Raw genomic sequence first — 23,637 nt, 5'->3', positions numbered from 1 at the left:
GGTGTGAACAGTGCACACAGGGCGTGATAAATCACCTAGTAGGTGCTGTGGTTGGGGGAGTGACTGGTGCGGGGGAGACGCGGATGGGGGAGGGGGGCCGGGGGTGGGGAGAAGGGCTGGTGTGGTGGTGGGGGAGGGGCGGGTGCTGAAAGTGGGGTGTCCGGAGCCACCGCGGGTGGGGGGGTGCTGTGGGTGGGGGAGTGGCGGGTGCAGGGGTGCTGCGGGTGTGGTAGGGGGTCCGGAGCTACCGTGGCTGGTGGAGGTGGGGTGTGCCGTGGATGGGGCCCGGAGGTACTGCGAGTGGAGGAGGGGCGGGTCATGCTTCTCCTCCTGGAAGCAGCTAGGCTGCTGTCCTCCCTTTGGCAGTGGCTCTTCCGGAGACTAGCACAGCAGCCAATCACTATTGTTAGTGCCGGTGTCCCAACACACCGCATTGCAGGGAAGAAGATGCACTCAAACTACAGCTCCCAGCAGCCCTTAGCGCCTGAATGCTTCGGCGCTAAGGGTTGCTGGGAGCTGTAGTTTATTTAGTGCGTATACTTCCCTGTAATGCAGCGCATTGGGACACCGGCGCTAACAATAGTGACTGGCTGGCAGAACTAACTGACTCGCTGAATCAATGTGAAAGGTGAGTGCGCTGTGCAGTGTCAGCGTCCAGACATTACCCTCCATGATATCACCAACTCTGTTACATTAGCCATCTTGGGGCTTCCAGGCCGGCAGGCTAGGTGCTGTGTTGCGGAGTCAGGGCCTCTGGGGATCTGTGCGTGGCTGTGGCGGGGAGGCACTTCTGTGACATCACGCGCAGAGGATGCTCCGGGGCTCAGAGAGTATGCGGCGCTGGTAGGGCTATGAAAGCCTTCCACTGCGCTGCTTTCATACACATCTATGCCGGTGGCCGCAGCAGCTTTTGTTCCACGTGCGCCGCGGCTAGGGAGTGGGGATTGTTGATGACGAAGGGGGCAGGCAGACTGGCAGCAGGACATAGGGGGTCATTCCGACCTGATCGTAGCCGTGCTAAATTTAGCACATCTACGATCACTTACACTGACATGCGGGGGGGCGCCCAGCACATGGCTAGTCAGCCCCACTTGTCAGGCCGGCCCACCCCCCGCACAAGTACAAAAGCATCACACAGCGGCGATGCTTTTGTACTTGAAGAGTAACTCTCAGCCAGCGCAGCTCCTGCGGCTGGTCGGGAGTTACTCATCGCTGGCCGGGTTGCAGCGTCTTTGGCTGTCATATTATTACCTCTATGCGTAGCCCTCACTGTTCTAGCTGTACTAATTTGCTAAGGGTGTTTCACTGTATGTTTATATTGTTGATAGGTATATTGTATGTATCAGTTCACAGGTAATCCAGTAGTCACTTTTATTATAGCTTGTAACAGCATTGCCAAAGATCGCTGCATCTGGTTAGAGAAGGGTTTTCTTGTTATTGTTTGTGATCATCACCATGGTTACCTACCCACAGAGCCTCAGAGAGCCGGCCAGACGGACCGGAGCCACGTCATTTCCGGTGGGCGGAGTGACGTCAGGACCGGAAACCGGGCAGCGCGACTGGAGGCGGCGGGATGGGCCTCACTGTATACAGGTATTTAAGTTTGTCTTTTCACATTACTCTGTATCCTGACGAAGGGGCTGCGACCCCGAAACGTTGCTATTTGAATAAAAGCACTTACTTTTTTTACTGCCATTGATTAGTCTCCTAGTGCCGCCCTTATTCGCTGCGTCTATGCTGGGCACATTGCCCTGAAGGAGAGGGCACGGGAGCGTGTTCGTGAACGCTGGGGAGCGTTAGGAGTGCCGGGCCGTATTGGACATATATATATATATATATATATATACACACACACACACACACACACACGATAATAAATGATATATGCAGGTATATGATGAATTGTGAATTAAGGCCAAGCAACAAGTATGATATGTATATCTTGACCTCTACTAAATTATCTTGATTGATTTTAATAAATAAATGTACTTGGGGACTTCTACTTTACATAGACTCTTGTATGTGGCCGGTCAGTGCTAAAATGCTCAATCATGTGTGGTAGTTTTGTCCTGTCAAACCTTTAGAGCCAATGCTATACCAGTGTACCTGTGATAGGATAGGTTTTCCCATTTGTTATGTTAAGGAAACCATTACTATGTGAGAAATTGATTCCAGCTAGTTGGTAGTGTTAATGTAATTCACAGCAGAAAGTCATTCTAGATGACACGGATTCCCAACACAATAATCATATTACGAGACAGTTCAGTGTTTATGTTCAAACACCCCATTTCCAATAATGAACACCGTTTAGTTTTAGCAATGCAGTCAATGCAAGAGTACTGCTGCTCAAACTTGCTAAATAACGAGTTTTATGGTAAGATCTTACCCTTGTTAAAACTCTTTCTGCGAGGTACACTGGACTCCACAAGGAATGGACAATGGGGTGTAGAATAGGATATTGATCCGAGGCACCAACAGGCTCAAAGCTTTGACTGTTCCCAGAATGCATAGCGCCGCCTCCTATATCACCCCGCCTCACTGCACAGGATCTCAGTTTTTAGTTAACCAGTCCAATGCAGTAGCAGGAAAAGAGACGACAACGATTAGTAGCCACAACACCGCATTCTCACGACAGGAGACGTGTCAGCGGCTAATGCCATACCAACCCAAAGAAGCTAAGTGCGTCAGGGTGGGCGCCTTGTGGAGCCCAGTGTACCTCGCAGAAAGAGTTTTAACAAGGGTAAGTTCTTACCACAAAACTCGTTTTCTGCTGCGGGGTACACTGGGCTCCACAAGGAATGGACAATGGGGATGTCCTAAAGCAGTTCCTTATGGGAGGGGACGCACTGTAGCGGGCACAAGAACCCTGCGTCCAAAGGAAGCATCCTGGGAAGCAGCAGTATCGAAGGCATAGAACCTTATGAACGTGTTCACAGAGGACCACGTAGCCGCCCTGCACAATTGTTCAAGGGTCGCACCACGTTGGGCCGCCCAAGAAGGTCCAACAGACCGAGTAGAATGGGCCTTAATGTGATCAGGAGCAGAGAGACCAGCCTTCACATAAGCATGTGCAATCACCATTCTAATCCATCTGGCCAGAGTTTGCTTGTGAGCAGGCCAGTCCCTTTTGTGAAACCCAAACACAACAAAAAGAGAAATCAGATTTCCTAATAGGAGTAGTTCTCTTCACATAGATACGGAGAGCCCGTACCACATCCAAAGACTTCTCTTTGGGAGACAGATCAGGAGAAACAAGTGCCGGAACTACAATCTCCTGATTAAGGTGGAACGAATAAACCACCTTAGGTAGATAGCCGGGATGAGTCCTAAGAACCGCCCGGTCACGGTGAAATATCAGATATGGGGAACTACAGGACAAGGCACACAAATCCAACACTCTTCTAGCTGAAGCAATAGCCAGCAGAAACACCACCTTAAGGGAAAGCCACTTAAGGTCAGCTGAACCAAGAGGTTCAAACGGAGACTCTTGTAACGCCTCCAAAACCACGACAAGTCCCAAGGAGCCACAGGCGGGACATAGGGAGGTTGGATACGCAACACCCCTTAGGAAAGGTAAGCACATCAGGTAAGGTCGCAATTTCTCTCTGAAACCACACCAACAAGGCAGATATTTGAACCTTGAGGGAGGCCAGACGCAGGCCTAAGTCTAGGCCCTGCTGAAGAAAAGCCAACAACTTGGCTATACTAAACTTGGAAGCGTCATAATTGTTAGATGCGCACCAAACATAGTAAGAATGCCAGACCCTATAGTAAATCCGAGCCGAAGCCGGTTTCCGGGCCCGCAACATAGTTTGAATGACCGCCTCAGAAAACCCTTTAGCCCTTAAGACGGAAGCTTCAAGAGCCACGCCGTCAAAGACAGCCGGTCTAGGTCCTGGTAGACACAGGGGCCATGAACGAGGAGGTCTGGGCGTTGTGGAAGTAGAATTGGACGCTCTGACGATAGGCCTTGCAGGTCTGAGAACCAGTGCCGTCTGGGCCACGCTGGAGCTATGAGAAGCAAAATTCCTTTTTCTTGCTTGAACTTCCGAATTACCCTGGGCAGGAGTGACACCGGAGGGAACACGTACGGCAACAGAAATTTCCACGGTACCGCCAGCGCATCCACGAATGCTGCTCGAGGATCCCTTGTCCTTGCTCCGAAGACCGGAACCTTGTGATTGTGTCGAGACGCCATCAGATCAACGTCTGGAAGGCCCCACCTTTCCACTAGGAGTTGAAACACTTCTGGATGGAGGCCCCACTCGCCTGCATGCACGTCCTGACGACTGAGAAAGTCCGCTTCCCAATTCATGACTCCCGGAATGAATATTGCCGATATGGCTGGTAGATGGAGTTCTGCCCACTGTAGAATCCGTGAGACTTCCTTCACTGCTAGGCGGCTTCGAGTGCCGCCTTGATGATTTATGTAAGCCACTGTGGTGGCGTTGTCCGACTGTACTTGAACAGGACGGTTTGAAATTAAATGCTGGGCTAGGTTCAAGGCCTTGAAGACAGCCCGCAACTCCAGAATATTGATCGAGAGGAGGGACTCCTCCTTGGTCCACCGCCCCTGAAGGGAGTGTTGCTCCAGCACCGCACCCCAACCTCGTAGACTGGCATCCGTCGTCAACAGGACCCAGTCGGATATCCAGAACGGATGGCCCCTGCATAGTTGTTGGTCCCGGAGCCACCAGAGCAGCAACAGACGGACCTCTGGAGTCAATGAGATCATTTGAGACCTGATCCGGTGAGGCAGGCCGTCCCATTTGGCTAGAAACAGCCTCTGGAGAAGACGAGAGTGAAATTGAGCGTACTCCACCATGTCGAATGCTGACCATGAGGCCCAGCACCTGCATCGCCGAATGTATCGACACTTGCGGACGAGATAGGAAGCAACGAATCCTGTCCTGAAGTTTCAGGACTTTCTCCTGAGACAACAACCACCGCTGGTTGTGAGTGTCGAATAGTGCTCCCAGATGCACCATGCTCTGAGCAGGGATCAGGGATGACTTCTTCCAGTTGATGAGCCACCCGTGGGCTTGCAGAAACCGGACCGTCACATCTAGATGACGCAGGAGAAGTTCTGGGGAATTTGCCAGGATTAACAAGTCGTCCAAATACGGCAGTATCCTGACCCCTTGACGGCGGAGTACCACCGTCATCACCGCCATGACTTTTGTAAAGACATTGCGGAGCCTTTGTTAAACCAAAAGGTAACGCCCGAAACTGGTAATGGCAGTTGCCAATCGCAAATCTCAGGTATTGCTGATGAGACACTGCTATAGGAACATGCAGGTAAGCATCCTGTATATCCAGGGAGACCATGAAGTCCCCAGGTTCCAAGGCCAGAACTATAGAGCGAAGGGTTTCCATCCGGAACTTGGAAACCTTCACAAACCTGTTCAATGGCTTGAGGTTGAGAATGGGCCGGAAGGACCCATTCGGTTTCGGGACTAGAAACAGCGGAGAATAGTACCCCCGGCCCTTCTGCACAAGGGGCACCTGTACTAAGACTCCCGTATCTAGGAGGGTCTGTACCACCGAATGTAGTGTTTGCCTTTGTCTTGTCCAACGGGACATCTGTCTGGAAAAATCGATGAGGGGGTCGGTTTTTGAAGGCTATGGCGTAACATCGAGTGAAGAATTCCCGTACCCAGGCATCTGAAGTGGTCTTCAACCATTCCTGGGTATACCCTAGAAGCCGGTCCCCCACCCTGGGATCCCACAGAGGGAGGCCCGCCCCGTCATGCGGCAGGCTTATCTGTCTTGGAAGCTGGCTGATGGGCCGCCTAGGCTCCTTTGGGCTTAGGCTTACCAGGTTTGGAAGTGCGGGCCTGCTTGTTGTACGCCAGACCTTTTGCTTTACCTGAAGGATGAAAGGGGCGAGAGGAAGTACCTTTAGCCTTCGACACAGAAGGAGCAGTACTTGGCAGACAGGCAGTTTTGGCAGTAGCCAAGTCAGCCACAATCTTATTTAAATCCTCCCCAAACAGAATATCTCCCTTAAAAGGGTGTACCTCCAGGGTTTTTCTAGAGTCCAGATCCACAGACCAGGATCTCAGCCACAATATCCGGCGAGCCAGGACTGACGTAGTAGAGGCCTTGACTGCCAGGATACCAGCATCAGAAGCCGCCTCTTTAATATAACGAGAAGCTGTGACAATATAAGACAAGCATTGTCTAGCATGGTCAGAGGAGATTTCAGCATCTAACTCCAAGGCCCATGCTTCAATGGCCTCTGCAGCCCAAGTAGCTGCAATAGTGGGCCTTTGTGCAGCACCCGTGAGGGTGTAAATCGCTTTCAGACAACCCTCCACACGTTTATCCATAGGCTCTTTTAGAGACGCGACGGTGGTGACCGGTAGAGCTGAGGAAACCAGCATCCTAGCCACATGCGAGTCCACTGGAGGAGGCGTTTCCCAATTCTTAGACAGCTCCGGCGCGAGGGGATAGCGAGCCAGCATCTTTTTTTGAGGCACAAACTTCGTACCTGGGTTTTCCCAGGGTTCCTGATGTCAAAGTCAGAAAAATATCTCTATATACACTGCCATATTTGCACCTCACACTGGTCCGCGCTGCGCATGCGTGCGCTCTCCCGTGAAGGCGCATACCCGCTGTTGCGTGCACCCGCTGGTGCACGGTATGCGTATTTACGGTAAAGTTTGTGTAGTCGTAGCGTGCGACTCAATCGTTACATATTTTTCACAAATAATGTATTTTATAGATCATGGTCCCTTTGATAGATTCTGAAAGTTTGGTTAATATAGAATCTTTATGAACAGAGGAATCCCTCTTTGTTTGATACGAAGGGTCAGATAGGAGTAATACAGTGGTGTTTAGTATCCATCGGAAGAATATTTAATTAGAAATATTCCGGTGTTGGTTTGAAGCAGATCAATCGCTCGTGCGAATAGTTATGGACATAAGAAGTTTATGAACATTTACTTTATTTGCACTTTATTACCCATGCGGCGGGAAACCCAGTTTCCCTCCCACCTGAGCAGTTGGAAATAGTCACAGCCCACCTGTATGAATCAACCTATGACCTTTTGTTATAATGCGAAGCCGAATTCCTGTGTCCAATGAACAATGAGATTGTAGGGACCATTGAATTGTATTGTGTGTGGGGCATAAATAGCAGGCCGACCATATCCAACTTCACTCTCTTCAACGGTTCTCATTGCTGATAATCGGGAGCTGGATATCGAGGCGCATGCGATCGTTCCCCTTGTGCGTAAGTTCTCTCCGTAATCATATTGTCTTACTGTGAGCCATTTCTCTCTCTCCCTCTCTTCTCTTTCTCTCGTATTTTTCCTTGATTAGACTTGAATTGTATTGTATTGTATTTCCTGTGTAGTTATCTGGTTAGTTGGTTTATGTTATATTGTAGTGTATGCTTTGTACTGTGATTCCTTTTGCAAGTATAATAGTCATAATACACATAATAGGTTTCGGACCCTAAGCCCAGGTATCTGTGTATTCTTTATAGTGTTAAGTACTCCCTGAGCATCGGTGACACTCAAGCAGCTTTGTAGTTAATCAGGTTACACAAGGTTGCACTTACACTTTGTCTCTACATTAAGGTTTGCTGTGTATTTCATTGCTAAAGGTATAGATATAAAGGTTTAACGTTGTGAGCGTCAGCATCGCTGGTGATCTCCTCGTGGTCCCGAGCGCTGCTACGCTATAGCGAATCATTACGATAAGTCAACAGCCAATAGTCTGCCTGCCTGCGATCACTTGGCCGTGAGTGAACGTGACGCCTGAGCGTCTCGATCACGGCTAAGCGATCGATACGCAACTTGCGTACCCTTACGGTACTTCTTACGTAGATAGCGTACAGTGTTCTTAGACCTCATAAAGGGTTATATACACGATAAATATTTAGCTTTATCAATTGGCGGCTCATCCTGTCCTTCACATATCTGCACTAGGTAGATCAGCAGACATTATCCCTCAGCAAAGGGCGGGAGGTTGTCTCGTAGTGCTGACGGGATAAGCGTCTGCTTCGCTTAGATAAAAGAGTGCTGAAGGAATCCGGGAACCGGAGGTAAGAACAAAACGCTAGTGTCTTTTAAAACGGTTTATTTTTCTGTCTTGCGTACACACGCACGCACACATATATATCTGCATTTCCGTTTCATTTTCGTATATCATTCTCCTGTCTGCCAGTTTTATAGTTGATAAAAAAAGTGCCAAAAGAGATTTGCTGTTATTTCATAGTTTAAGAGTAAAGGTAATATAGTTAAAAGATAGACAAACACACAGTTTTGCCTGGGAGATAAGGCGAAGTCAGTGTGTTGTGTGGTAGATGACCAGGGATCATCTACATTGATAAAAATATAAATTGTGTTACGGTGGATCTTTGCTTTGCGTACACGTGTCCCTAACAAAAGACTTGTGTACGCAATCCAAAGGCGGACGCACGCAGCGTACATTACGCAACGGAGCGTCCGGTTACGCCCACGTAGCTCAAGTCACGATAAGTTGATTTTTAACGCAACGCGGTAAGTAACGCAAAGCGGTAAATAGCGCCACAGGCGATAAATAACGCAAGTCTATTTTTGGAAATCCAAAATTTAAATTAACAGATCCTGCTCCTAATTGGTAACACAGCTGGGCTAAAGAAAAATTTCTGCGCAGAAATAGAAATAGAAGCAAAAGTGTACATGTGATGAGTGAGTGTTTTTGTATTACATAAGTTTATATAACTTAAAGGTTGAACCACAAGAAAAGTAGAGTACTCGTGAGGTACACGCGTGTAAGGGACGTGCACGGTGGCTAGGGAGGCATCCTTGGTTAAACATAATATTTGAGCATTAGAGTATAGCGGACCAGTATAGAACAAGACCAGGAGGTCAGACCAGGAGGTCGTACAGAACAAGACCAGGAGGTCATAGTAGACCAGCAGGTCCAGGTACAGTAAACAGGGAAGTCCGCTATACAGTTCAGAGGCACAACACCAAGAGAAGGGTTGGTGCAAGACCCATATAGGCCGTACAAGCTCTGGCTGAAGGAATTCGCAGTCGTAAGTTTCGATTCCATTGGTCTTTCCGTACACAAGCTTAGTTGTTTGTGTACTGAACGACTGGACCGCACGTAATTGTGTACAGTAGTTAGTAATCTGACCTAGTACCATTAGAGTAAAGGGGTCACAAACGCTATTTGTACATTCTGACGTGATTTGTGTAATTTTTTATTTTTCAAGAAGGGAAGTTCGCTGGTCACTCAGGAACTATCTGACAAACCTCACCTTTACTGGAAAGAGTAAGTGTTCTGCGGATAACCCTCGCATGTTCCAGTAAACAACGGTTTTTATAGGTGCCCTGGGTCGAGTGCGCCAGCACCATATCGGTGTGATCAGGTCGCATTGGTCGGCGTGGGCGAGTGAGTGGGGTACTCGGTAAACCGCCACCGTCAGCCTATTGTGAACAATCTGGTTTTCTGTAAGGGTTCGCTGAAGACCTTGATATAGAGATCAGAGGTAGAGCAAGCAACGCCTGCAGAGTTATGGGGGCCAGTTGTTCAGGTAGGGGGCGATCAACCTCGGTTCGGGTTGATTCAGTGGTCCGACCAATTGGGTCGGCCAGGTATATCATGTGTGAGAAATATGGAAGTCACACAGAGGTTTTATGTGATGAATGGGAGAGAATGACGGTACAAGACCGGGAGAAATTCCCAAGAATAGGTAGCTTCAGCCCAGAGGTGTTACAAAATTTAAGGAGGAGGATATGTCTCATAAAATCAACAAAGAGACGAGTTCAGCATTATGATTATTTACAGTTGTGGCAACAGGAAGGTGAGATACAGAGAGGTTTGGCTCAGGCGGCGGGATCTGGCTCTAACAGAAAACTGATTGCCACGGCCCCGCCGCCACCATATATATCAGGAGAGAAGTTGATTACGGAGAAAGACGCACTAACGTGTAACACAAAATCACTTAGTAACTGTGTAAATGTTAATGATAATGTTAACCCATTAACCCATGCAAGTATTAACCCGTGCAAGTTGTACCCTGTTTTGAACTTTCCTCAGGAGTGTGATCAAGAGGACGAAGCGACAACGATTTCAGCGCTCTCTCTAGCAGCCACCATAGCAGAGACCACAGTAGGCACAGCAACACCCACGAGATTAGTAAAGGCCCCTAGCGGAGGGATAGGTGAGGTCGTATCAACTGGTAAGTACGGCACCATGCATTATGCTGAGACTATTTCACCACAAGCTGTAGAATCTACACAGAATGAGGTTGTTAGAATTACTCCTGTTAGGGTAATAGCAGTTCCCAATGGGAAAACAGATGTATCAGGAGCCACTCCCATAAGGAACATTGCCATGTACAGCCCATTTTCCCGAATGGAATTAAGGACCATAGTGTCTGAATTCCCTGACCCTAGAAAAGATTTAGTTGCCAGCCAAAAATACATCACAGACTTAGGAAACACTTTAGAGCCCAATAATAAAGATTGGCAGATATTGCTAAAAGCTTGTTTACCCTCCAATGTCGACTCAGCTCAATTTTTAGCTGATTGTGGACTAGATCTGGATGTACCTCTTACAGATGTGTACAACAAAGATAACGTAAGAAGGATAAACTTACAGTTAAAAGAGCATTTCCCAGCAGTTGTTAAATGGAACAAAATATTTTCCATTAAACAAAAAGAGTCAGAAACAGCTGCAGAATATTTTCACCGGGCACTATTAGAAATGGCAAAGTACACTGGTATAGAGGACATTAGGACAAATCCAAACCATCGAGAAGTAGCAGTATCTGTACTAATGGATGGTTTGAAGGAAACATTAAAGGCAAGGGTACAGACCACGCAACCATGTTGGCGAGGTCTGTCAGTGTCCACTTTGAGAGAGGCTGCTGTTGATCACGACCGAAACATCACCAGACACAGGGAGTCGCAGAGTGATAAGCTAATGTCAGTAAGTATACAGGCTCTGACCACAAAGCAGCCTGCGTATGTACCATCCAACCCTGTGGGTAAGTCAACTATGATAACATGTTATTCTTGTCAAAGACAGGGACACTATGCACGAGACTGTAGAGCGAAAAATTCGCAAAGATCATACCAACCCCCTAGACAACGACACGACACACGACATTGGGAGCAAGGTCCGCAGAAACGGAGTTATGAGCCACATACAGGGGAAACAAAAAGATATCCCCCAAACAGAGACTGGCATGCCTCTGGTAGTTCCCAACTATCTCCCTCACAAATAGTTGCTGCCAGCGGGATTCAGGGAGGTCACCATACCCAATAGGGGTGTGGCCATACCTGTAATCTGCAGCCAGTGAAATTGATTGCCAACCTTGAAAGTGAACCCGAGGTCGCAATTAATGTAGCTGGTAAAACTTTAAACTTTCTTGTAGACACAGGGGCGGCCAAGTCAGTGATAAATTCGACAGTGGGCATGAGAACCCCTGGTAGGACAATTCCAGCCATGGGAGTAACAGGAGTAGTCCAGCACTACCCTGTTAGCAAACCAGCCGAGATTACAATAGGGCCTTTGCATACCAAGCATTCCTTTTTGCTGGTTGCATCGGCACCAACCAATCTCCTGGGAAGAGACTTACTGTGTAAAATGGGGTGCGTCATTTATTGTACTCCTGAAGGTGTATTCTTGGACATACCTGAGAATCACGCTCAGGAAGTGCGAGACACGTTAGACTCCCCATCAAAATTAATGTCACATACCATTATGACAAATAGGAATCCATCCCAAGTAGAAGAGATGACATCTCAGATACCAGAGTCACTTTGGACAAAAGACGGACAGGACACTGGATTAATGGCAAACGTAGCTCCAGTAGTTGTACAAGTAAAAGATGGTAGGATAGCTCCAAAAATCCCACAGTATCCTCTGAAGCCAGAGGTGGAGTTAGGAGTTTACCCAGTAATAGAGCGCTTGCTACAACAGGGCATTCTGGTAAGAACGTCCAGCACTGCCAATAGTCCCATCTTCCCTGTTAAGAAGAGTGGGGGGAGGGGTTACAGGCTAGTGCAGGATCTAAGGGGGATTAACAAAATAGTTGAGAGTCAGTTCCCCGTAGTGCCAAATCCAGCTGTCATCCTAATGCAAATCCCTCCCACTGCCAAATTTTTCACTGTTATTGACCTCTGCTCCGCTTTCTTTTCGGTACCTCTGCACCCTGACAGCCAATATTTGTTTGCATTCACATACAGAGGAGTCCAATACACGTGGACTCGATTTCCCCAAGGTTTCATAGATAGTCCAAGTATATTTTCTCAGGCTTTGCATGATTGTTTACAGTCTTTCCAACCAGACAGTGGATCAGTATTGATACAGTATGTGGACGATTTATTACTGTGTTCAGATTCACTGGAAGCATCTCTGAAGGATACGAAACAGCTCCTGTTTCATCTTTCAGACACCAGACACAAGGTGTCCAAAGACAAGTTGCAATTATGCCAAACTAAGGTAAAATATTTGGGACACTGTCTAACACAAGGACTGAGACACCTGACCGCTGATAGAATCCAAGCAATTAGAGACATGACCCTGCCACAAACCCAGCAACAGATCAGAACGTTTTTAGGAATGTGTGGGTATTGCCGTAATTGGATCCCAGGGTTTTCCATTTTAGCGTTACCTTTGCAGGAAATGGTCTCCTAGAACAAACCTGATAGGATTTCGCATACAGACGAGTCCGAAACAGCATTTGAGAGACTCAAACAGTGCCTAACGCAGGCACCAGCACTAGGTATGCCAGACTATGGGAAACCCTTTGAACTATACGGAACAGAAAGTGCTGGTTGCGCGGCAGGCGTACTAACCCAAAAACACGGTGATGCCAGCAGGCCAGTTGCATACTACAGCGCTCAGCTAGATACGGTAGCGCGATCCCTCCCCACATGCTTGCGAAGCGTTGCTGCGATAGCATTGCTAGTGACAAAAAGCGAAGATGTCGTGCTAGGCCACAACCTCACAATCCATACGCCACATGCGGTATCAGCCTTATTGAATTCTGCCCAAACCAGACACGTCTCATCAGCGAGGTTTACAAGATGGGAATTAGCACTAATGGCCCCCGTAAACATCACCATAAGGAGATGCAGTGCATTAAATCCTGCAACATATCTCCCAGGTGTGCCTGGTCAGGCACAAAGGGTGGAAGGTGAGAGTGCTGGGGAAGGAGGATTTAATACAAAGGAAGATACACATGATTGTATGGAATATTTGACCCAAAATTTTACCGCAAGGCCTGACATCAGTGACAACCCACTGGAAGATGCAGAACTCACGTTCTACACGGACGGTAGTTGTCACAGACAGTCAGACTCGGAAGACTTGTGTACTGGATACGCAGTCGTAGATGACCAAGACACCATAGAAGCGGAACCGCTAGGCCCACCTCACTCAGCCCAGGTTGCTGAACTGGTCGCCCTAACCAGAGCATGTGAATTGGCTAAGGGTAAGTCAGCCAATATCTACACCGATTCTAGATACGCATTCGGGGTAGTCCATGATTTCGGAGCCCTATGGCGCCTCAGAAATTTCATGACGGCAGCTGGTACACCGGTAGCGCATGCAGCTCACATAAAAAGGCTTCTAACAGCGATACAGGAACCCGACAGAGTGGCTGTTATCAAATGTAAAGCACACACATATAGCCAGGACCCGGTATCACTTGGTAACAGCCGAGCAGACGAAGCTGCTAAGTTAGCAGCTGCTACCCCCATACAGACAGACACCACACAACTGATATTATTCAATACCATCAACACACAGAAGTTGTGTAAAATGCAAAATTTGTGTTCCACACAGGAAAAGGCAGTCTGGAAGGCAAAGGGATGTGGCCAAGAGTCCTCAGGACTCTGGACGGATGGACATGGTAAACCAGTGGCCCCCAGAGCATATCTTCCATGTCTGGCTGAAGCAGCTCACGGGCTGACTCATCTAGGCAAGGAGGGAATGTGCAAATTGGTAAGAGCCTATTGGTGCGCCCCAGGATTCTCCTCTCATGCGAGTAAAAGAGCAATGTCATGCCTTACCTGTCTGAGAAAGAATATTGGAAAGGCAATACCTACAGAACCATCCCATATCCCACCTGCCGGCGGCCCTTTCCAGGTAATACAAATTGACTTCATTCAATTACCCCCTTGTCGGAATTTGAAATATGTACTTGTTTGTATAGATGTTTTCTCGAATTGGGTCGAAGCATTTCCTGCAGCTACAAATACCGCTATGTTTACAGCTAAGAAAATTGTGCAGGAATTTGTATGTAGATATGGTATCCCTAGAATAATCGAAAGTGATAGGGGTACCCATTTTACAGGTGATGTCTTTCAAGGAATGTGTAAGTTGATGGGAATTGATAGCAAGCTGCACACTCCGTACCGTCCACAGGCGAGTGCGAAGGTCGAAAGAGTGAACAGCACTATTAAAAATAAATTGAGTAAAGTGATGGCAGAGACAGGATTGACATGGCCAGAAGCTTTACCCATTGTATTGTACAGTATCAGAACCACTCCCAGGTCCCCTCTTAATCTGTCCCCCTTTGAAATCTTATTTGGTCGACAACCGCATGTCATGATTAACCCTCAGGATGATTTGAAATGTAACAATGAAGTAACTGTAAAGTACTTGATTAACATGAGTAAACAGTTAAGGAATCAAAATGATAATCTAAAGTTGGTGATTCCTGATCTACCTGATAGTAATTGTCATGACATTGAACCTGGGGATTATGTAATGATACGAAATTTTCTACGCTCAGGTTGCCTTATTGACAGATGGGAAGGACCATACCAGGTCTTATTGACTAGCACTACAGCATTGAAGGTTGCTGAGAGAGAGACTTGGGTCCATTCATCCCACTGCAAGAAGGTTGCTGATCCAGAGAAGTCCCGTGATAAGGAACAGACGGTAGAGGTTGTATCACTGGAGTGTCTGTTCCAGGAGGACTGAGGCGGCACCTGAGCCTTGAAGACCGAGAGCTGTTGTCGACTCCCCACTCCCTTTTATTGTTTTTTTTTCCACTTCCCATCCCCTCTCCCTCAAATGTATTTTTCCTCCTTCTCATTCTTCTTCGTCTCCTCCTCAAAGATGGACTTGCCCCAAGAGACTGTGATCCGGATTTTCCTGTTGACCATGATGTTGACCAGAGCAGTCTGTTCCGGCGAGAGTACCATGGAGGTCGATAGAGGTTCTGGAATGAGTTCCGATGATAAAGATGGAGGCGTAGTTTTCCAAGATCAACCTAACCAACTAGCAAAGGCGAGTATCAGAAAACGATCCGATAGCATTGACCATAGAAGAAATTGTGACGGATTGTTAGCTGAAGAAAATTGTATCTGTAGGCTCTGTAACAATGTCATTGAAGATGGGTGCATTAAGAAATGCCAATCCAGTTTTAATATCCATATGGACCGGCATCCATTGAGTGATTATCACTCCTTAGTGGGTAATGTATTAAACAAAACAGATTGTTGGGTATGCTCTCAAGTACCTCAGGGTCATAGCAAATCAGGGCTAGTACCATTTCCTTTAACGATAGGGGAGGTACTTGAGTTAAATGGTGGGAGACCGGTGGACCGGAGGTTTAATATCTCCAGCCCTCCTAGTTTGAAGCTCCACCAATACCACGTGGATAGGTCCCTATTATGTTTTAACATCTCCAATCCCAGAAAGCCGGGAAATTGGGAAGTATCATGGAGTAACCACACCATGACCTTTTCACATAGAGCAGATAGAATGCCTACAGATACAGAGCTTGTACGCCACATAGCCAGTAGAGGAAAATCTTTCCGGTATAGATACACCTTAGGAAATAGGATTACTAGAGTTGGAGAAGTATCACCAGGATACTGTGCACATATCGTACAACCTGATACGTGCATTAAGCAGATGGAAGAATTAGGGCTAGGAGATTTCACCTGGAAGGTGTGTAATATGGTAATGTCTTTCTCCGTCCCATATGTTCTCCCCGATGATGCATATTTCATATGCGGGAGAAAGGCGTACAAGTGGCTTGCCCCAAACTCTGAAGGATTGTGTTATATTGGAAGAGTATTGCCTGAAGTAATGACTGTAACTCATGATAAAATGAAAGACATACACCGTGGTGCCCAAGCTCCTTATACTCACACTCATTACGAGCACCTCGTTAAAAGACAACTGTCAGAAAGGTTAGAGCATCCGGCCTCTGATCTGATCCATGAATCCACCGGGGTTCAGGTTCTGGTGGCGTTAGATTTCACTCGCACCGCTCGAGGAGTGATGAATTATAGATACATTTCCGCACTCGCCAATTTGTTAGATAATATCACTGAAATGTATGATGACACGTTTAGATATACTGGAAGAGAACTTCAAGCTTATAAAACAGAACTGGTACAGCATAGAATGGTTCTTAATTACCTCACAGCAGTGACAGGCGGATATTGTGTTACATTGGCAACACAGTACGGCGTGAAGTGTTGCACGTATATCACAAATAGCACCGAGGATCCGGTAGAGGTCATAGACCAAAAGATGGACGATATTCTCCAATTAAAGTGGGAATTTCGCCGAAAACACAATCTCACTCTTGCTGCTGTAGGTAATGAGCTGACTGGTTGGGTGTCATGGTTGAACCCGCGAAATTGGTTCTCTGGTTTAGGAGACTGGGCTCAAGGAGTCATAATGGATGTTGGGAAGTTTCTACTATGTATCTTAGGTGTCGTTATATCGATTGGATTGATATTTAGATGCGGGCAGGCTTTAATGAGGTGCAAACAAAGTACCAGAGTGATGAGTTTGAGGAGTGAGGAAACTGTAATTAACCTGGATTTGATTTACGACCCAACGATAGAAACAATGATGTGATGAAAATGCGATTTCTACGGTCCGTTTCTTTCACCTGTTTTTCTGTTTTTTCTCCAAGATAACAAGACCCCCTTGGACGAGGAAGTTGATGAGACGCTATACAGACAACGGATAGACCAAAGAAGAAGTTTTGACCACTTGAGATATGGACACTTGATGAACTTTGCCATGGATCCCCAGTTTCCCTAGAATTCTTAAAATTACGCTAGCCCAACATTTTTTGTAAATCTAATGGCATTGACAAAGCTTATTGCTCACGCTTAATGAGCAAAACAGCGCAAAGAAGACGACTTTCAACTGATACCGAACAAAACTTCAACCGACAGATGTACATTAACCTGACATAGAATACCACCGCATTTACCGTAATTATGTCTTTTCTTCATTTCTACAACCCTCAGGTAATGACACACATAGTATAGGGAATACAGGCACAGATATCAGCAATCACATATTCCCCCATTCATGTATCATCAACTAAAATGTGCTCCCCATTTTGTTCAAAATCCGAAAAGAGCTCGGTAAAGTTTGACAGCCCATCCACAGACCTGTACCACGAGATAAGAAGGAATTCAAATGTATACTTCGCAATACCTCGAAGCTTGATTTACAACACGTACGGCACGATGATACATGACCCCCCAAACATGGACTCATACACACATGCTTCTGCTATCACACTAGGTCATACCTTCTTCACACCTACTCCTCTCTCCTCCCTCACCCAACCATGGAAATGAATTAACCCCTGACATATATTTGTCTCCTTTTTGAAATGTTTTAGAAGGTGGCAGTTATTATTGACTGCCAAAGGGTGGACTGTCAAAGTCAGAAAAATATCTCTATACACACTGCCATATTTGCACCTCACACTGGTCCGCGCTGCGCATGCGTGCGCTTTCCCGTGAAGGCGCATACCCGCTGTTGCGTGCACCCGCTGGTGCACGGTATGCGTATTTACGGTAAAGTTTGTGTAGTCGTAGCGTGCGACTCAATCGTTACATATTTTTCACAAATAATGTATTTTATAGATCATGGTCCCTTTGATAGATTCTGAAAGTTTGGTTAATATAGAATGTTTATGAACAGAGGAATCCCTCTTTGTTTGATACGAAGGGTCAGATAGGAGTAATACAGTGGTGTTTAGTATCCATCGGAAGAATATTTAATTAGAAATATTCCGGTGTTGGTTTGAAGCAGATCAATCGCTCGTGCGAATAGTTATGGACATAAGAAGTTTATGAACATTTACTTTATTTGCACTTTATTACCCATGCGGCGGGAAACCCAGTTTCCCTCCCACCTGAGCAGTTGGAAATAGTCACAGCCCACCTGTATGAATCAACCTATGACCTTTTGTTATAATGCGAAGCCGAATTCCTGTGTCCAATGAACAATGAGATTGTAGGGACCATTGAATTGTATTGTGTGTGGGGCATAAATAGCAGGCCGACCATATCCAACTTCACTCTCTTCAACGGTTCTCATTGCTGATAATCGGGAGCTGGATATCGAGGCGCATGCGATCGTTCCCCTTGTGCGTAAGTTCTCTCCGTAATCATATTGTCTTACTGTGAGCCATTTCTCTCTCTCCCTCTCTTCTCTTTCTCTCGTATTTTTCCTTGATTAGACTTGAATTGTATTGTATTGTATTTCCTGTGTAGTTATCTGGTTAGTTGGTTTATGTTATATTGTAGTGTATGCTTTGTACTGTGATTCCTTTTGCAAGTATAATAGTCATAATACACATAATAGGTTTCGGACCCTAAGCCCAGGTATCTGTGTATTCTTTATAGTGTTAAGTACTCCCTGAGCATCGGTGACACTCAAGCAGCTTTGTAGTTAATCAGGTTACACAAGGTTGCACTTACACTTTGTCTCTACATTAAGGTCTGCTGTGTATTTCATTGCTAAAGGTATAGATACAAAGGTTTAACGTTGTGAGCGTCAGCATCGCTGGTGATCTCCTCGTGGTCCCGAGCGCTGCTACGCTATAGCGAATCATTACGATAAGTCAACAGCCAATAGTCTGCCTGCCTGCGATCACTTGGCCGTGAGTGAACGTGACGCCTGAGCGTCTCGATCACGGCTAAGCGATCGATACGCAACTTGCGTACCCTTACGGTACTTCTTACGTAGATAGCGTACAGTGTTCTTAGACCACATAAAGGGTTATATACACGATAAATATTTAGCTTTATCACTGACGTATATCCACTAGGTGGTCAGAGTGAGGTAAAACTTGCTTAATCACCTTCTGACGCTTGAACCTATCTGGTTTCTTAGGAGGAACGGATGGCTCGGGATCATCCGTAATCTGTAAAATTAACTTAATAGCCTCCAAAAGATCAGGAACATCCACATGTGAACCACCCTCACCATCAGCCGTATTTGAGTCAGAACCTGTGGGGTCAGTGTAATTGCCGTCTTCATCTGACGAGGTGTCAGTGACAGCAGTGGATTGTGAGGTGACAAGCGCTCGCTTAGAGGACCCCTTGGATGTAGGCGAGCGACGGTCAGACTTTTTAGTAGTCAGGGACTGGTTCAACTTCTTTATTTGAGCAGATAAATCGTCCGCCCTCGGCGGGTTAGCCTCAGGGACCACAAACGGTTGCACCGGCATTGGGGGTCCCATAGGGGGTGTTCGTTTATGAACTAGCGTATGCAGAAGCGTGGAAAAAGCGGCCCACGGCAGGTCATTATTTGCCCCCGTTGCCACCGTCCCACTGGGGGGCGAGGAGCCCCCAGAACCAGAGCCCAAAGCTGCTATATTCTCCTCATAGGTATCTGCGGCTTCAGCAACACCGGCAGTGTGTTCAGCCCCAGAACCGTTACCCTCAGAAGCAGACATGATATAACTTGTAGTATCAGGTAACAGTACAATTTGTCAGCAGCACAATACCTCTAGCCCAAACCCCTGCGCAGTGTAGTCAGCACCAGCAGAGATAAAGGAGAGATATGGCGACTAAATCACAGAGAAAAATACGTAATACAGTATATCTTTGTGAAAATCCTATATTAGATAAAACCTGACGCACCAAGTCCCCTCAGGTTATAGAATATAGGGATAGCAGGTTGAGTTTAAGACACGAAATGGACACCACTCAGCTATCAAATGTACACACAAATAGTCACAGTTTGTACAATGCAGAGGTTATTACTAACAATAATACTGCACTGGACTAGCTTACACAGCTATATAACAATAGATATAACAGTACACAGTAAGAACTGGATGTATATCACAGGGTAATTGTACTGGGAAACCCTGACTAAGTGCACTCTTTCTTAACTAACACTGACTAAAAAAAGCAGGTAGAATACTTAAGTGTCTTGTAAAGTCACAGCACTGACAACCAGGCGGCTTTACATAGGAGGATTTGCCCAAGCATTCCCAGGAACAGTGAACTGAGGGATAATGGCGCCGCAGACACTGCCAGGGAGTGAGGGAGAGACAGATATGCAGCTCCAGAGCGGGAACATTTGCAGAAAATGGCGCCCTGGGGCTGGGGGAGGGGCTTCAGGTCCAAGCTCTATCCCCCTGCTGGCAAAACCACCGGGTACTGCGGGCTCTAATAAAACGGTTTATAGAGAAAACCTGACCTGTCCCATGCCCTGGTGATCTAGTGGGATCGCCTGTACTGCCACAGTGTCCACCGCCAGCGCGCGCGGCCCGCCTCCCACTGACCGCGCCGGATCGGGACCCACTTACCACCTCCCGAAGCGCGGCCACGTGATCCCGGAGAGCCACCGAAGCCTCCTGCTGTAGTTACCCGGCAACCAGGGCTCGGGAGTGTACAGCGCCGCTGGGGAGAGCCGGAGCTGCAGCCGTGAATGTCCACTGACATGTAACACTGCTGCTGCCCTTGAAGTCTTCACTTTTTTCCTCAGAAAAAAGCTCTTCTTAGGGCTGCCTGGAGCAGCCCCTCTGTTAAGTGCCTGCTACTGCAGCACCAACTACAAAACTGAGATCCTGTGCAGGGAGGCGGGGTGATATAGGAGGTGACGCAATGCATTCTGGGAACAGTCAAAGCTTTGAGCCTGTTGGTGCCTCGGATCAAGATCCTACTCTACACCCCATTGTCAATTCCTTGTGGAGCCCAGTGTACCCCGCAGCAGAAATAGAGTATATCTGGCAATGTGTTTAGACTAAATCTAACCAGACGTGTCTAGATCTGGTCTATTACTAGATAAACTTCTCAATTTACAAATATGGTTTATTTACACTTTAATGTCCAGTTAACGTGATTTAAAACAGAAGAGAACATTTCCTCCTTGCTTATTTGCATTTATCAACATTTGCTGTCGCTACAATATAGATTCCCCAGGTGAAGCATTATGAAACAAACATTAACAGAACAGTGCCACCTACTGGTCAAATAACAGATTACAAGGAGTAACTATTTAGGGGAGCAATTGGATGGTGTATCTCAAAGAACACAATGAACTACAAATCCAGTATTTAGAACTATATGGGGATTAAGCAGGGTGAACATTAATTTATCTGGATACAAAAAGGCATTATCTGAATTCATTTAGCTGTAATATAATTTGGAGATTGAAGCAATGGAGGGCCATGAGCTCAACAGCTCTTAAAATCTAATTCAGTTAGGAAACACTTTAAAAACAAAGAAAGAATGAATCACATTTAGTCCCAATCTACAGTCATAGAGCCTTTACTTGCCTGTTTTTTGCCCTCACTTGTGAACAATTCATTGATCCTTTTCTGCTTGTAGACATCATTTTTCTCCAGCAACTTCTTATGTAACCAATCTGGGTGTCTGACACGGGGTACAGGGTTCTTCACCTATCCCATAAAGAAAAACGTAAAAAAACTAATTGTATTTTAGCAGTATTTTTTGCCAAACCATCTTGGACATTCTTATCAAGGATATCCAAACATTATGATTTATAGGTGTGTACACACAGTGAGATCCCTGCTATGTTCCATTTCGACTATGAGATTTCCCTTGAACTTCCCCAGAGCCCAGATAGTACAGATTTTGACTATCTTTGCTTGAGATTTTGTCTATGTACGATTTTGATTAAGTGCCAATTCTGACTATACTTTATACTAGATAGTACACTAGATAGTCAAGATTGACTTTCCTGCACAGTCTATCTAGCCTTACAATACCGACCCCATGGGAGCATGCATTGGGATCGAATCTGTATCGCAAGCTGCCTAAAACCTTGAGATATGCACTAAGTTTTCATAAGATTTTGACTATATAGTAAAAATCTTACAGATTTATCTCACCGTGTGTACAAAACTCCACTGTAAAAAACCACTAACGTCTTTATACATCAATAAATGCTGCAATAAACATACAGGTGCTGCTTAAATAGATGCTACATGATTAAATAATTCAAGATCTGGCCAAAGCGAATTGACAATGTCGCTCAATTTTGTATTGGAGTTACAGGAGATTTTGGGCTTCACTCAGAGGTGCACACTAATTCAAGGTTAATTGTAAAATCTTCCTCTAATGGGAAAACCATGTGCACTGCAGGTGGGGCAGATATAACGTGAAGAGAGTTAGATTTGGGTGGGTTACATTGTTTCTGTGCAGGGTAAATACTGGCTGCTTTATTTTTACACTGCAATTTAGATTTCAGTTTGAACACACTTATAGGCCCTACACACTCGGCGATGTGCAGCCGAGCTGCCCGACCGCCGATACGGGCGACGGGTGACCCGGCGGCGGGGGGGCAGTGACGGGGGGAGTGAAGTTTCTTCACTCCCCCCGTCACCGTAGACTTGCAGGCAAATATGGACGATCTCGTCCATATTGGCCTGCATGCACAGCCGACATAGCACCAGCGATGAACAAGCGCGAGGCCGCGCATCGTTCATCGCTGGTGCCTCCACACTGCACGATATGAACGTTATCTCGTTCATTAATGAACGAGATCGTTCATATCGTGCAGTGATATCGGCATGTGTGTAGGGCCCATTACACCCAAATCTAACTCTCTCTGCGTGTTATATCTGCTCCACCTGCAGTGCACATGGTTTTGCCCATTAGAGGAAGATTTTGCTTTTGCAATCAACCTTGAATTAGGCCCTATGTTAATGTCTGACACAGTGGAGCTATTTTTCTTCCCCTGGGCATGCCCTAAACCCACACTGTACATGAGCAGCCGATGATTAGCAATGGCAGACACAGGAGTTGTTGGCAAGGCGACAGTGACAGGTGGTCAGCATTTGGAGGGAGGTAACGGGGTGGCTAGAAAAACACAGGTGTGTCAGAACAGATTTCGGGGCATTACCTAGTAAGCTACTGCAAATTAATTTGCAGCTGAAGAGGCCCTAGCATCTTAGAAGAACCACTCTGAGACAGCATAGGGTTGCACAGAGGTCTGATGGACTGACCAATGTGTGCCTTATGTTTCCACTTACGCATGTGAGACGCAGTCAATTTCCTGAAATATTATTTTATGCATAGGAACATTATATTAGCTCATTATTCCTCATATCTTTTGGATGCCACTGCAACATTATGTCAAGATATATACAATTGTACAGTATACTCAATTACTTTTTGTATGTTTTCCGCATGTACGAGTGACATACCGGGCCCTAATGGAAATGACTATATCTATGTATGATACCTTATTGCTACTATTGTAATGTATCACAAATTTCTTCAATAAAAATGTATAAATTTATCTATTTATATACTATTAGTTTTCAAATAGCATAGTAGCATGGCAACCATATTGAATTTTGGTGATACTGGACAACTTCATTAACAGATCAGTGACATACTGGAATAGTCACATAGGCTAAGCTCT

At 46.2% G+C, this 23,637-nt stretch overlaps 1 protein-coding gene across 1 annotated transcript in view; it reads right to left on the bottom strand.

Annotated features, from left to right (window-relative positions):
- The window catches only part of POLE (DNA polymerase epsilon, catalytic subunit), a 335,686-nt gene that overhangs the window by 64,232 nt on the left and 247,817 nt on the right, over nt 1-23,637 (bottom strand). Inside the window, exon 29 of the mRNA XM_063913394.1 lies at nt 21,524-21,646. Coding sequence (XP_063769464.1) covers nt 21,524-21,646 — 123 coding nt within the window. The remainder of the gene's footprint in view (nt 1-21,523; nt 21,647-23,637) is intronic.

Source organism: Pseudophryne corroboree, chromosome 1 (genome assembly GCF_028390025.1).
Source record: "Pseudophryne corroboree isolate aPseCor3 chromosome 1, aPseCor3.hap2, whole genome shotgun sequence".
NCBI lineage: Eukaryota > Metazoa > Chordata > Amphibia > Anura > Myobatrachidae > Pseudophryne > Pseudophryne corroboree.
The sequence above is the reverse complement of the archived record's forward strand: the minus strand, read 5'-3'. Positions and strand labels throughout refer to the sequence as shown.